This window comes from Arvicola amphibius, chromosome 11 (assembly GCF_903992535.2).
Source record: "Arvicola amphibius chromosome 11, mArvAmp1.2, whole genome shotgun sequence".
Taxonomy (NCBI): domain Eukaryota; kingdom Metazoa; phylum Chordata; class Mammalia; order Rodentia; family Cricetidae; genus Arvicola; species Arvicola amphibius.
The window spans coordinates 4349960-4365666 of record NC_052057.2 but is presented as its reverse complement, the minus strand read 5'-3'; the positions used below and the strand labels follow the sequence as shown (position 1 = coordinate 4365666).

The following is a 15707-nucleotide window of genomic DNA, read 5'->3' as shown; positions in this document are numbered from 1 at the left end:
CAATATTAGAGACAAAGAAACTTTCGTGCGGCCCTACAATTTTGTCATGTATTGGCAAGCATCCATAGCATGAAAGCGCAGTGTAAATTCGCACACGGTTACGCGTCTACATAAAACCTGCTGAATTCAATTTACACACTTTCTACGAACACATACACAATTTGAAATGACTGGAAGAAAAATAATGGACTTAATCCCACGTGGCAGGAAACACAGCAGTCCGTATCTTCACGCTGCTGTATAAATCATGCCTTGGTCTTTTTCCACCTAGATAAGAAGCTAACCCCTGAAGCTCAGTAACAACAAAAGGTCCTTGACGATGCCAACAAGAACCCAACAACCGTAACAGCGGGGACCCAGCAGCTTCCTACTTCTGGGCCTGCGCCCCGACTCGGGCGGTGGGCGGAGCCGAGGAACCGAAAGAGAAAGCAGGCTGTGCTCGGAGGACCTCGGGCGACAGGATGAAGCCACGGTGGGCGAGCCTCTTGCTGCTGTGCTGCTGCTGTCTGGGCCGCGGGGTCCCCCGGACCTGGCCGCGGAGCCACCAGCGGGAGGCGGCCGCCTTGCGGGTACCAAGCTCCCCTCCTCTACCTGTCCCCTGCTCCAGGGCTCCTCGGGAGGGACCCACGCTGAAGGCGCAGCTACCAAAAGCCTTGTACCCCAGGACAGGGATTTATGTGATGCGCCCCAAAAAACCAAAATATGTGTCCAAAGCAAAGCTAATGGGAAGACGCACCCTCTACTTTGGAATCCCAAATCCTTTCCTTTTCTCCTTTCCCACAACAAGCCTGCAGGGGGCGCGAGCTCCCTCCTCCAGTTAGTGGAAGTTCAAAAACCAGCCCCAGACTCACTCATTGATCTCCAGGGTTAATGATTTCCCTGTCCTGCGGACTCTGTACCACGTTACTGAAAAATTCTTTTCTGACTTGGTGGAGACTGACGTAGAACAGAAGGAAACATTTCAGTGCCTTTCTTCCGGGTTTTCACAATAATCCTTCAGTTTTACCCCAGGCTTAAAATTTGGAGCTGGACCAATCAGCTGGCCATGGATACATTTTCCAGATAACTAGGGACACTGACTGGAATTCAAACTCACAGTTGCCCTAAATTCCTTTAGCTGATGCTAACTGACAGCTTTTTAAATAGGGAAAGATGCCATCACGGTTTTATTAGAAAAGAAAACTCACTTGCTCTAAATCAAGAATCCGTGTGAGTTGTAAAGTCGCTCCCTGGAAGTATATCTAGTGTTTCTCCAGCTAGATTCTTGTTCTCTGAAATTTCCGTGGGACTCCATAGCTCCGCCCTCTTCTGCTCATCCTCTTGGCTTGGCCTTCTTTGGCGCCAGTTATTCCTTGTGTTTTACTCAATGCAAATGGTGCGCTCTTTCCTCCTATGCGGACTCAGCTGCTGAGGCTACAGGAGATTTGCTTCAACAATTGAGGACCATGAGGAGAATGACTGGAAAGAACAGATACTTCTAGAAATGAAATAGAATTTTAAACAATGTGGGCCTCCTGCTAGGTAAGCTAGGATTGAGTTCTAACAGAGGGATTAAGTACTCTGAGGTAGACCGTTGGCATTGTCTTATTTCCAATACAACACCAGATTGTTTGCAATAGCTAGTCTTTATTTGTAGTGCCAGGAGAAATACTTACTGCATTTTAACACAAGTAAGGCTAAAGCATGATCTTTTTATGATGCTTTCTATAATCAAAATATTCGTTTCTAAGGGTAAAGATATAGCTTGGGAATACTTAGCAGGATACTCATTCTGCCAGTGGTCAAAATATACATAGTGCCCACAGTTCATATTTAATTAGTCCCTATATTCTGGTAGTGTGATCAAATTTGTCAGTGAAGAAAGTGGGGAACAGAGAGGTTGAATATATATATATATATATATATATATGCCTTTAGACTGCATTTCAATGCTAAGATATTTATTTCAGTTTATTCGAAAATCACGTGTGTCTATGTTATGTACACAGGGATGTTAAAGAACTGTGATTCTTCAGAAGTTGGTAGGGAGGGATTTTCAGTGTTCTAGAATGTAAAGGATGGGGTTGAGATTCGTGGTAGGGAGGAAGCGACATGGAACATCGTGTTCTTGGCAGGACAGGAGCAGTAATCAGTGGGCTGTCCCTGGCATGGCTGTAGAGAGCTATGAAAGGCAGGAGTGACTGCCGGACTGAGAACAAGACTGACATGGGATTCTGCAAGGGGTGTCCGTTTGGGCCAAGTGAAAGTTCATAGGAGCCCTGCAGCAGGAGATCCACATCTCAAAGGAGATCTGTCAGCTCTCTTCTCTACATTTACAATTAGGCCCATGAGTATTTAAGGTGGATCGGTCTTATATTGTTCTCTTTCATTACTGTTACTGTTTCATTACTGTTACTTGGCAGCCAGATAGACTTAGCTCTCCAAACCACAAATATGCTATTGAATCGAGACAGCACATCTCTTCTTAGGGAAGAACATGGTGTCATTTTGTCTCCTTTTCCTCCCTTGTTCCATTAAAATGATTTATCATGTTGATATGCTGTCCTGTGCTAATCAGTGCACCATTTCTGTATCTGTTCCTCTCGATCACAATGTACCGTCTGTCTGGAACACTGCGGTGGCTCATTTGATAATATTTCATTGGTGATTTTACATTCATTTCCAGGGTAGTGACTCACGCATAGCCCTGTTTCCTTCAGATGGTCTTTTTCTGGTTTAGATTCTTGGCAACAGGGTCTTGTTTAAGTTGAGACATATTCTTCCTCCTTGGGTTTTTTTTTATATATAAAATCCTTGTTATTTCTTTCTTAGTTGTAGGGAACTCACTACTGAAGCCATGTGGAACTATTGTTTTCCTCCTGGGTCGATTTTCAATTACAATTTTGAAGCCATGAATTGATAGAAGATTGAAGCTTTCTTTTTCTTCTGTGTCTCAAGTGGCTTTTGTCCAATTAGTGCAAATTATTAAACTCATTAGCATAAAGTTGTCAAAAATATTTAAAATGCCAGAAGCACTGCAGTCAGCATCTTTTCATTCCTGGTATTGGTAATTTATGCCATATTTTCACCCTTTGCTCTCACCATAGGCCGTAGATATGAGAGAACAGGGATAGTGCGAGGATCAACTGTTAGACTACAGTGACCTAGGAGCTTGTGAGATAAGTCCTGGTGTTTTTTTTTTTTTTCTGTTCAAATCAAGGGATGTCTGAAGGCTTTTAAAACCACCAGGTGGCTATTATTTAAGAATTATCCGTCAGGGAGTTCTTCCTGTCTTGCCCTTATAGCCAACTCAGGAATCAGCTGTTGGTCACCATGGCAACCACAGCTCCCTGCTGTGGGTTCCTGATGTGCAGTCACCAGCAGATAAACTTCCACAGACTGGGGCCCGTCGTGCATGTTCCCATGACTGCCACATGCATTCTCCTTCCTGCCCTGTCGTCTCCTGCTTAAAAAAAAAAAAAATGATCATCTTATGACTGATTCCTGTAGATTCCTGTGCAGTTTCTAGTCAGCGGCTCATGTCGTCATTTGTGTCATGCAAATATTACCTTATACATTTTGTTCATCTTTCAATGCGTGAGCGTATTACGTGCAAAGCCTCACTTCACCAGCAGTTAAGTACCTGAAACTCAGATGAACTTTTCAAATTCTCTGGGTAACAGTCCTTCTAGTCTTGTTCAATAAGAATGAATGAAGCCAGACTGTGCAGACTGTGATGAGTCTCAGCCATGGCATTGCTAAAAACAAGCTGACGAAGGGTATTCAGGGGCCATATGGAAATTTCACCTGTCATTATTAAAGGGCGGATGGTTGCTGCAGAGCTATTGTCCCAAGCGTGTCTTCAGTGCAGGTGACATAGTGTAATCCATCAGACTGATAAGTGTACCCTGGTTTGCTTATTGATCTGAGTCTACACATAAGCACTCAAGTCTTTAAGCCAACATGTGCACACACTAACATGGAGAACAGTGGTCCTCCGAATTTCCATGTAACCAGCAAGATTAACTGGTGTTGGGGCACATAAGCGTCTTCCTAGAAAAGGCAAACGTAAGGTTGATGATGATGAAATGTAGCATTATATTCTTTTCTTTCATCTAGATAGGAAAGCCTGGTCTTCTTCTGGGGAGACCCCAGAACCACATCTTTTCTACAGCCGTTTTTCCCAGATGAAATGACCCTGGATGCAACCTTAAGAGATTTGGACTCCTTCCCCCCTTTATCAGCTTAGTCCTTTTCCAAGCTTCCTTACTCTGCACAGAGAACAAATATGTGGAAGACACATTTCATATTCATAATTATTTAATTACAGTGTGTCACCAGTGTCTAATGCTTGTCAACACTTTAAAAAAACATGTGTGCGATGCTCCCAGAATGTGTGGGGACAAAGAGTTACAGATGCATAAGGCATACTTTGCCTAGCATGAAAATCAAGTTTGACTTTTGTACCCACAATACCTCCACGTTAGTTATACATTTATGGCTTTGGAGAGCTGAAGCGGCAGACATAAAATGTTTGTTTTCATTCTTTCAGGAAAGTCTAAATAGACATCGATACTTGAACTCTTTCTCTCATGAAAACGCCACTGCCTTCTATGGAATAAACCAGTTTTCTTATTTATTTCCTGAAGAGTTCAAAGGTAAGGTCTGAAAGTACTACTGGTTACTTTCGTGATTCCAACTTCTTTGTCTAATTAAGGAGTGATTTCATTGAACGCCTTGGAAATTGTGTGACAGTTAACATTTTTTAAATGCCAACTTTGAAGTGGGTACCATGTGCTAAGCATAAGGGAAGTGAAGTAAGACTCTTCCCTGCTAACCATGGTTTAAGAACTAAATATGCTCGCATGCAGCACATCCACGCAGCTGCAAGCAACAATTGTCTCCTCACATTGGTAGTTTTCTTGCACCAATATTCGTTCAGAATATTCATGGTTTTGTGGGTAGTAATAAAAGAAGCAATGCCAGTTATGTGCATATTTCCCATCGCTGCCCTAATTCTACCAAGCAAGTCCTACCGTATCTCCTCCAGTCCCCCTGCAGGGATTTACATTTCCAGCTTTCAGTAAGATGTATTTCATGTTACAGGAAAGCAAACAGGAAGAATTTCAAGCGACAGCTTGACTAGGTAGCTCCAGGAAAGCCCTTCGTGTAATGTCTTCTCCATCGTTTCTTCTTTATCCCCAGCTCTGTATTTAGGCAGCAAAGCTACCTGGTCTCCCAGATACCCAGCAGCAGGGCAGACGCCCATCCCCAATATGTCTTTGCCGCTGAGATTTGACTGGAGGGACAAGCATGTTGTAAACCAAGTGAGAAACCAGAAGATGGTAAGCTCTGCGTCGGTTTGCTCTTTGCTGTCTGAGCATTAGAAAGCGCCTCAAGGTCAAGCTTAGTCAAACTTGCCAAGAAACCCAGGAGGTTTTCTGGGTAAATTCATACCTCAGTTATCCACCATGGAAGAGAAAGCTCCTTGAAGGACGAGGGATAGTTACCCAGCCCTGTCTTTTCAACCTGCCCGGCTGTGCTCACTTGTCTGTGACAATTGCCCTCAGCACGCTCCCTCAGGAATACATCCCAGTAACCATACTGCGCAAACCAGGAATCCTGTGGACTCACGGGGGGGAAAGTCAACACAATTATTGGCTGTGTTAAGTGATTCAAAGGAAAAGTACATAGTATAGTAAAAGGATGGCACCCACATGGTGTCTGGATCTTTAACCATCGTGTGAGCTCCCTCAGAAAACCTGGTATGCCTGCTCACTCCCACTAAGGCCTTATGCCACCCAACAGGTGTCCACAGAAGTCTGGTCAGTGTAGCTTCAAGGCTACATACACTTGTTACAGATCAGCTCCACCCAAAGTCTGATTGACAATAAAGGGAGAATGGGTACGGAGACATAGCTTAGGTCATGGTGCAGGGAAGCTTTGTGAAGCTTTTACAAACAAATATTGATTTCACAAACAAGGTGACACTTTTTTTTTGCTTGTTGAAGAATCAATTAATATGTAAGTACAATAATAGATCCAGCAACTCAGCACGAAGAAGACCCACAGTATGCGTCCAGATATGGGCGCTGAGAGTGGAGTTTGTGGAGTACCGTGAAGTCATGGGTGGAGAGTTTCTCAAGGCAGAAGGAAAGCAGTAGTGCTCTGTGGGATGGGCATGACATGGAATGCATAGCAGGTCACCTAGCCTGCAGAAGTTTAGGGTGTGTGCTTCTTTTTTAATTTTTTTTTCTTTCCACTTCTCCTAATGCTGTGTATCCCAGCACAGGCAATATAGCCAAAAAGGGAAAGTCAACTCTACAGCCACAGGATGACCCTTACAGGGTGTCTGCACTAGAAACGCCAATATATCCTTCCCTCTCCCCGTGGAGAGGAGGTGAAGGGTTTTGCACACCCCAATGTGTTAGTCTCCTTTCTAGCTAGGATGCTTTCTCCTAGCTCTCAAGTACAATGTTTATGATTGTTTATTGAAATTTACCACCACACCATTTAGTTTGTCATTGCACTTGTGGTAGTAAGAAGTGGATGTTGCATGACTCTTGTCCTTTCCAGAGGAATTTACATACTCGGCAGTGGTAGGGTTTTGCAGGAGTTGCCTCAGTGGCTCGTCTCGTGCTAGCTGGGGGTGTGATGTCCCCAGTCATACTCACGTTTGGAGATCAGACCATCTTCAGCTGAGCACCATTTTCCTATGCCATATGCCATGGGCGCTGAGGTTAAATAACTAAATAAGACCACTTAAAACCACGATGTTGAGCCGGGCGGTGGTGGCGCACGCCTTTAATCCCAGCACTCAGGAGGCAGAGGCAGGCGGATCTCTGAGTTCGAGGCCAGCCTGGTCTACAAGAGCTAGTTCCAGGACAGGCTCTAGAAACTACAGGGAAACCCTGTCTCGAAAAACCAAAAAAAAAAAAAAAAAAAAAAAAAAAAAAAAAAAAAAAAAAAAAAAAAAAACCACGATGTTGCTTAGAGCATCACCCCCAAGGACACTCAAGACTTCACTGCCCTGCTTCTGCAGTACATGGTCTTATGATGAAGCCTCGCTTTTAATTTCTCCTCCCCTGCTTCCTCTCTTTCCTGCCTTTTCTATGGATTGTGCAAACTTTTATGTGATGCCTATTGGGTTTCCTCTTTCCTTAGAAGCAGCCAATTATTCTTTTCTGAGAAACAGTGGTTCCTAAGCCTAAGTTACTGACTAACTGTAGTACCTCCACGCGTTTCCTTGGCCTCTCTTAATTCATTAGCCTGACTGACTTACTTGGTAATAGAGAGGGACGTTACTGATTTAGTTTTCATCAATAATTCGATGTCAATGCTCAAATGAGAATTTTAGTTTCATTTTGAATGAATGCTTATTATATGTTTCTGCTTTCTGCGAACTTTGCTTGTTATTTTTTATCTTGCTGCATCTAGAGACACCAGTGAGTTTGACATAGACACTGTGTTAATATATGCTACCCCTGTCTTTTGGGCAGTGTGGAGGCTGCTGGGCCTTCAGCGTGGTGGGTGCAATAGAGTCGGCTCGTGGGATCCAAGGGAGACCCCAGGACGACCTCAGTGTGCAGCAGGTCATCGACTGCTCCTTTAATAACTATGGCTGCAGCGGTGGCTCTCCTCTCAGTGCCCTGAGCTGGCTGAACGAGGTAACCATCTCAGCTTTCCGAATCCCCGAGTTCCTCTTCTGCTCTGTGGACACAGAATCCAATCACTCTCCTCCATTAAGCAAGGTTCACTGATCAGGAATCTAAGTAGACAAAAGTTGGGCTGACTTAATCAAGGAAAAGATGCCTTGCAGGGATTCACACCAGGGTCAGTCGTATGCTAGACCAGAGCTCCAGTGAGTTACATTACAACCCCTGATGGTAGTAGCAGTCATGGCTGCCAAAGAGATTAGCCATCAATATATCAAGGTAAAGACGTCTTAAACACATTTTCAGAAGGATATTATAAAGATTCCATATTTTTCATGTGGAGACCTGTCACATGACTTCTCAGAGGGATCAGAGCACAGAGTCACTGGTTCCCATAGGTGTCCTGAATGGCAGTGTTAGGCGAGACACCACGTAGATGAAGAAATGAGCACTCTAAGTGGGAATCATGTCTCCAAACAAAACTGGATGCTAAGCCCTTGACCTCCCACTTCAGGGTTTCTATATTTTTCTCCCTGGTATGCTTACACATCCAGTATCAGTGGCATGAAATAGGAAAATGAAGGGCCACTGTAAAAACCATCTATTCAGTGTTGTCCAAATCCAAATGCCCTCCCATTAGATATTCTCATTACAGGCAACCACTACACGCCGTGACTGCTCTAGACACATTATAGATAACAACAACTGTGTATCCTCTCTTTGAATAAGCCTAGCACATTTGCCTGTACGGGCAACCGTAAAGCATGCAGCACATCACGGCTTGCCGTAGTAAGAACATTTGGTCACTGTCTGGCCTCAGGGCATTGCTAGCTCAGTATAAGGAGCCTGGGAAGGGAACTGTGTTGCCCTAGCATGTCCTGCGGTGGGCCTAGAGTGGGAAAGCGTAAGAAGAAAATCAAAAGTCAAAGTTGGGATTCATGTGTTTCCGGATGCTCCATACAAGCACCCGGTGATTCCAATTAGATCCTTAAGAGCCAACGATACCCGCAGGTTGCTTGGGTGAGTCCTGGCTTCTTTGACGGCATTGAAGTAAGCTCTGCTTAACCTTTCAAAAAACTGGAAGTGAACATTTGGTGACTGTTTTCCTCCAGACACAGGTGAAGTTGGTGGAAGATTCAGAATACCCCTTCAAGGCAGAAAATGGCCTTTGTCGCTATTTTCCCCAATCACAAGCTGGAGTCTCAATCAAAGGCTTTTCTGCATATGACTTCAGGTAAATGCTGTGCTTTTTGTGTCTTCATGTTCTGCACCTGTGCTGCTTTCAGAATTGGTGACTTGGTTGGAGGCACACTTACCCTTGCACACTGTTGGCTCAGAACCAACTTCCTGCTAAAAAGTTCAACTGATAATCACCATGGGGTGTCCCAGACATCTCTTAAAGAAAATCTGCAGATGCTTTTATGTATCATCACACTGAAAATAAGAAATTCGAATGAATACCTTTCAATTCAGTCTAAAGCTATAACATATGTCTGCCACCACTCAGAAGATTCAGATGCTAAGACACGTGAGCTTATTCTGTCATAATAATTGGGTCTGCCTAAATTCACATGGCATGGCTCATAGAGTACATAACAAGAAGCCCTTTTGAACACTGTATTCCATGCAGTTCTCAAGTAAGCAGCTATTGGAAAAACCTGAGCCTATGACATCAGAACTCAGAACTAAGACTGTATTGAAGATAAGTTATGATGCATGGATATGATGGGGATGTATGTAGCATGCATGCTGCATGGATATGATGGGGATGTATGTAGCATGCATGCTGCATGGATACAACGGGGATGTATGTAGTAGCATGCATGCTGCATGGATACGACGGGGATGTATGTAGTAGCATGCATGCTGCATGGATACGATGGGGATGTATGTAGTAGCATGCATGCTGCATGGATACGATGGGGATGTATGTAGTAGCATGCATGCTGCATGGATACTATGGGGATGTATGTAGCATGCATGCTGCATGGATACAATGGGGATATATGTAGTAGCATGCATGCTGCATGGATACGATGGGGATATATGTAGTAGCATGAATGCTGCATGGATACAATGGGGATGTATGTAGCATGCATGCTGCATGGATACGATGGGGATGTATGTAGCATGCATGCTGCATGGATACAACGGGAATGTATGTAGCATGAATACTGCATGGATATGATGAGGGTGTATGTAGCATACATGCTGCATGGATACGATGGGGATGTATGTAGCATGCATGTTGCATGGATATGATTGGGATGTATGTAGTATACATCCTGCATGGATATGATGAGGATGTATGTAGCATGCATGTTGCATGGATATGACGGGGATGCAGTTCAGGGAGAGACTGGAAAAGGGGAAGAATTGCTGGAAATTGCAAAATGGGGCAACTTTGAATCAGTTCAAGTATAAATAATTATTAAAATATAATTAAAATCAATTTTTTAAAAAAAGCTAGGCAGAGATTTAGGCCACTTAGTAACAGGTATAGAATAGAAATGTTACAAACAGAAGAAGCCACCAACTGCTTGCTCCATTGATAAATGCATTTTGGATTATTGTGCCATTATCAAAACATCACGGGGGGGTAAAAGTATTCAATTCTGACACAGGCACAGAACGTCCTGAGTTACTGATGCTTGATACAGACGGCATCTGCCAATGGGAAATGGGCAGCTGGGGTGAAATCAGATCTGGAAGAAAGCATAGGCCTCTAAATCCAGGTATAAGTTCCCAGAACACCAGAGATCGTCAGCCCAGCTTCTGTTGGCAGCAAGGGCATGGCAGGAACCTTAAGAACCAGAGCTTTGCTTCTGTAACTGACTGTACAACGTCTGACTACAAAGACATTGGCCCCCCAAGGCTGAGTTCTGGCCAATGAGATCCATGCATATGAAAGTGTTATTTCCTAGAAATCTCAGCTTAGACACAGGGCTTCTCCGTTGTGTTTTGTGCTGGTTGGGATATGTGTTAAATAGCTGGAGAGACAGGAATCAGAAGCCTGGGCTGTGAGAGGAGTGTGGAAGTGGGAACCTTGCTTAGCAAAAGATAAGGGAAGAGGCTGAGATTCTAACACCCTCATATCCCGTAGAGCCCTGGACTGTCAGCCTCTCATGTCTTTTTATATCTGTGCTTGCCTCCTTTGTGATTGCTACCGTATACAGCCAAACCTAACAAGATTTAAAAGATCGTTTTTTACTTTTACCTTAAAAGTTCAGTTCTTTACCCATGCATATCCTCCTTCCACAGTGACCAAGAAGATGAAATGGCAAAAGCACTTCTCAGCTTTGGCCCTTTGGTGGTGATAGTTGATGCAGTGAGCTGGCAGGATTACCTGGGGGGCATTATCCAGCATCACTGCTCTAGTGGGGAGGCGAACCATGCGGTTCTCATCACAGGATTTGATAGAACAGGTAAGTCTGAGTGCACCGAATCCCTCCCAAGATGGAGCTCTGAGCTAGGGCTACCCAGAGGATGCTGAGATGCTCTTCTGTACCTCAGAACCCTCCTGCCCATTGTCTTCATGGTATTGTCTTGACAGATTCATCCGGTTTTGATTAGCTCTCTCCCTCCCTTAGACCACCCCATGTGTGTTGGGTGTGTTTTGCTGGGCATTCAAACCTATGGGTTACATATTCAAGACTAGCACTTGGGCATTGAGCCTTGAATTATCATTCAATCTATGAGTGATAACTTTAAATTCACATGAAGTGAACGTTTCATCTGCAATATTTAGGGTAACTGTTGACAGGAGAGAAATAATTGATGGTTCATCATACATGCCTAGTACCTCATCTTCCAATTCCCTGGGAATGACTTTGTCTTGTCTTAGCTAACTCTGAATTAAACAAAATGAATTCAGTCAGATTATAGTGTGGAATGAGACAATAAGCACAATTCAAATCTACTAAGCCATCCAGACAAAATAACGTCAAGAAAGTAAATTATTGTTTTACATTTATGACATTTTTTTTGCAGCAAATAGATTTATAGCATACTCAGATATAAATACAGAAATGTATTCGTTCCTGATCACTAGAGGTTTTATCAGGGTGTCTTGGCATCTCTCCTGTGTAGGGAACACTCCATATTGGATGGTACGAAATTCGTGGGGCCGCTCCTGGGGAATAGAAGGCTACGCCCATGTGAAAATGGGAGGAAACATCTGTGGTAAGCCGTGAGTTTGGGCTGAAACTTCTAGGCTAAATATCAGGGCTTTTGGATCATATCATCTTGACAAATCTGAATGCTTTCGATGGGCTTTGTGCCCTTTTGTGGTATTAATTGTTTTTTGCTTATCCTATCAACTAAAAAATAGAGTTTTTCAATGCACTTTTAAACACGCATTTATTTTAAGATAAAAATACTATGATATGTATTCAAACATGAATTAGAACAAAAACTTAGCACAGGCAACTACTTCAGAAAACAGATTATACACTTCCTTTAGGAGACTGGATTCTCTATAGCCACATCTCTGCTTCAAATTCATGTTTTATAGTGTGTGAATTCCTCTACTGCTCGAGACTGTCAGGAGGGCTGAGGATGTGGGTCAATGGGAGAACATGGGTACAGCATATTCAAGGCCCTGGGTTTGATCTCTGACCTTGGAAGGGCAAGGAACATGTGAAAGAAAGAGCAATTAGGAATCAGTTTTTCTGTGTCAATGGACGAAAATCTGAATCAACATCACACTTGTTTTTTTCTTAATTTGCCACCTGCAAAATGCTCACAAAAACCTACGGAAACTGCAAAGCTTACCAAATACACAGACACCTTTATATTGTACAAGCCTAACGAAAACAAACAGAAAGGGCTGGCTCGGGATTCTAAGCTGATGCTGAAAGCTGTGTTCAGATTCAGTGTGAGATTCAGTCTGGAAAACCACTATATTTTCTAAATCGGGTTGGAATTACACTAAACAGCATACAGAGACACTCCTTTCTTGTTGCAAATGCGTTCTAGCAATGTGACACGCGGATCTTCACGACCTGCAGACCTTTCAGACTGTGAGAAAGATAAAAGAGTTACAACCCGAGCTGAGGGTGAATGTTTTGCTTCTCGTGACCGCTGTCCAGAGTCTATGAACACCAGTACCTAACCCATGCCGTTAGACAAGTGACATGATTTCCATCTTGGAAACAGCCGGCCTCGTAGAGCACAGCCAGCCACCCAGGCCCCTGCTGCTCGGTAGATAGCGTGGCTGCTTTTGCAACACTGACACTCACCCATCAGAGGGGCTGCTATTTATGCCCCTCTGCTGCTGACTCTCACAGTCCCTGAACATGGCAGTGAGATGTGGCTAGTTCATGCTCAAAATGAACTGTGTTCAAAGCTCTCGCCACGAATGTAGGGCCTGGGGAGCCCAATGAACACAGTGCAGACAGTGATTCGTGATTGCCTTGACAACGGCTCTGCATGTCTCATTGGCCTTCCCCAGCCTCCCAATGTTCTCTCCCCTATATCTGCTTTCGCAATCTGAGTCTCCAGAGGTCATCCCGGTCCCTGGCTGTCCTGAGCTCCAAATCCTTGCAGACCGTATTTCCTGAACATTGCATACCCAGTGCTGTCCACAGTATTCCAATGAACAATCTCCAGATTGTGGGTCATTAAAATGACATCTAGTTTTCAAATGCACTGTTAATGCTTTTACTATGGCGCCAAGTTATATATTCTGATGCAATAAGAAAGCCAAACACACTTAGATTTAAAGTTTATGGCATTCTAATAAAACCTAAGAGTTCAAGTTTTCAAATAATTTTAAATAAATTCTATAAGTTATGTTTTCCTCCTTGGGAAACACAACACGTGTCAGGGCAGTACAGATCCTGTATGCACTCATTTATTCAGTTAGCAAGTACTTTGGGGCTTGATTTTTTTTGCCTTTCATGTTGCCTTTCTATTATACAGCAAAGTATACCATTATATTATTTGGTTAATGGATACTAACTCACTCTAAACTTAAGTGAAAATTAAATTCTGCAAAGCAAATCGTGAGAAAATTGATTACTATTAATACCTTTTTTTTCTTTTTTACTTTTTGCCTTAGGCATTGCAGACTCTGTCTCTGTTGTCTTTGTGTGATCCTGTTATGTTTTGGAGTCATCATGAGGCAACTAAAATATGATGCTCTTCGTAGTATAATCGAATGTAATGCTTAATTCTCAGTATTATTCACTGTCGAGTTTCAGCAACTGCCTGTAGGAGGTTCTAAGAGCCAGCTAGCACTGTTAACGTAATGGTGGATTATCCCAGTCTTGCAGAGAGATGGACAACCAAAGTTCATAGGAAACACCCCTCCCCACAGCATATGGACCTCCAAAGAAATCTGGAACAGTGTGGAACTCAGAGAGCCTGGTGGGATCAGAAGTCACATCAGGCCCTCCATCTGGAATCAGTTGGGATTTTTGCTGACTTTTTGTCATTCTGGCTGTGTAGTGCAATGGAATGCTTTGGTCAGGTTGGATCAAAGAAACAATTAAAATTGGTTCTCCTTTGTGGCCTGTAATCACCAGCTGTAAGTGACCTCATCTACTGGACCTGTCAGCCCCGCACAGTTGTGTGTCTCACAATCACAGCAGCCTTCCTTGAGGGAGGGCCATACGTATGGAGTTGAAATATTGATTGTGTCACCTCAGCAAATGACCCTTACCTTAGACAGAAGAATAACTATGCACAAAGAAGAATATGCAAGCCCCTCCTCCAGACAGAAAACCCAGCTGAATGAAATACATGGCAACCAGGTGACAGGAAGTATCTTATGCTACTTCCTGTTAGAATTTCTAGAGCTCTTCACTGTCAAGGATCCAATACATTTCTCTTCTTGCCGTCTTCTTGCTGTAGTAGAAAACAAGTATTTTCCACATTTTTCTATCTCTCTTGTCTTTTACTGTACACTTCCCATGTGTTCCCGATGGTTCACCTTCCAGTCCAACAGAACTCGGTCCCATTTTTGGCATTCCACTTTATTACCCAATCTCTTATTTTAAAAATTTTCCAACACACAGTGGTCCCACTCAGTTTGTTCTTTGTTCATGTCCTCCACTAGACTCCCAGAATCAAGAACAAAACTCCTTATTCTCTTTTCTGTTTTCATGAGAAATAATCTCAAAAAAAATATGCAGAGACCGGAGTGTGGAAAAATAGCAGAGGAGAGTTCTTAGTGTTTTTGAACAGAGTAGTTTAATTATTCAAGGACTCCAGAAAGGGATTGAGTTCAGCTATAGTTCTTATCACTGTCTTTCAACATGTTTTCGGTGGTTTTGTGATACCCAGTTTCAAATGCAAAAGAAATTTTAAATTTTCAAAATGATTGCTACTGCTCACGTATTCTGAATTTTGATAACATTTATAATAAAAACTACCTATATTTAACTTTGAATTAAAAAGAACTTATTCTTGAATGTGTGGTTTATTAGTTATCATTATTTGTGAGTGCTCATAGATATTTATTAGTATTGATAAGCTTTATATTCGCATTTCCTTGGATCCAAATCCACAGATCCAGTGTGGTTTTGTTCTTATGACACTTTTACCTCCACTCTGTCCAAGACTCCTCTCACCGTCCCCCAAAGCTGCTGTCAGCACCCAGCGGTCCTTTCCCATGTCATTCTGTCAGTAGCACTGCTGTTGTGTAACTACTCAATAAAGTCAAAGGCATTCTAGGCTAGGTACCCAATCAGGTCAACTCCACCTTAGAACCCATTCCTCTGTCTACCTCCTTCCTCCCCCATTCCACTGATCCTTTCTGGGAGGTATATGTTTTCCTGTCTCTCTTCTCCACAATTCACTTAGCCCCAGCCAGCCTCGGATAACAACTGAGACAAATGCCGCATAGAAAATGAGTTTATGTTCCACAATGCATGCTGCTGGGGGATGTCCTGAGTATGTCCACGAAGTAAAGGCAGACAAGGGATTTTACTGGTAACATGAAGATCATTAAGCTGTTCTTCTCTGGAATAACTGCCCTCAGCTACAGAGATCCACCACATCAAGCTTGACCAGATAGTCACCAGGCAACATCTTCATAAAAGCTTTTTGTTTTTTGTTTTTGTCTTTGTA

At 43.1% G+C, this 15707-nt stretch overlaps 1 protein-coding gene across 2 annotated transcripts; it reads left to right on the top strand.

Annotated features, from left to right (window-relative positions):
• The first annotated feature begins 408 nt into the window (after positions 1-408).
• Ctso (cathepsin O) lies at positions 409-15049 on the top strand. 2 transcript variants are annotated; one of them, XM_038347997.2, is made up of 8 exons: positions 409-569; positions 4532-4637; positions 5185-5324; positions 7479-7646; positions 8747-8868; positions 10896-11059; positions 11724-11816; positions 13902-15049. In XM_038347997.2, the coding sequence occupies exons 1-8, from the start codon at positions 462-464 to the stop codon at positions 14126-14128; spliced, it is 1128 nt and encodes a 375-aa protein (XP_038203925.1). In that variant the 5' UTR covers positions 409-461; the 3' UTR covers positions 14129-15049. The 2 variants fall into 2 exon arrangements, with proteins under 2 accessions (XP_038203925.1, XP_038203926.1); XM_038347998.1 differs by having other exon boundaries at positions 13696-14044.
• The last annotated feature ends 658 nt before the right edge of the window (positions 15050-15707 follow it).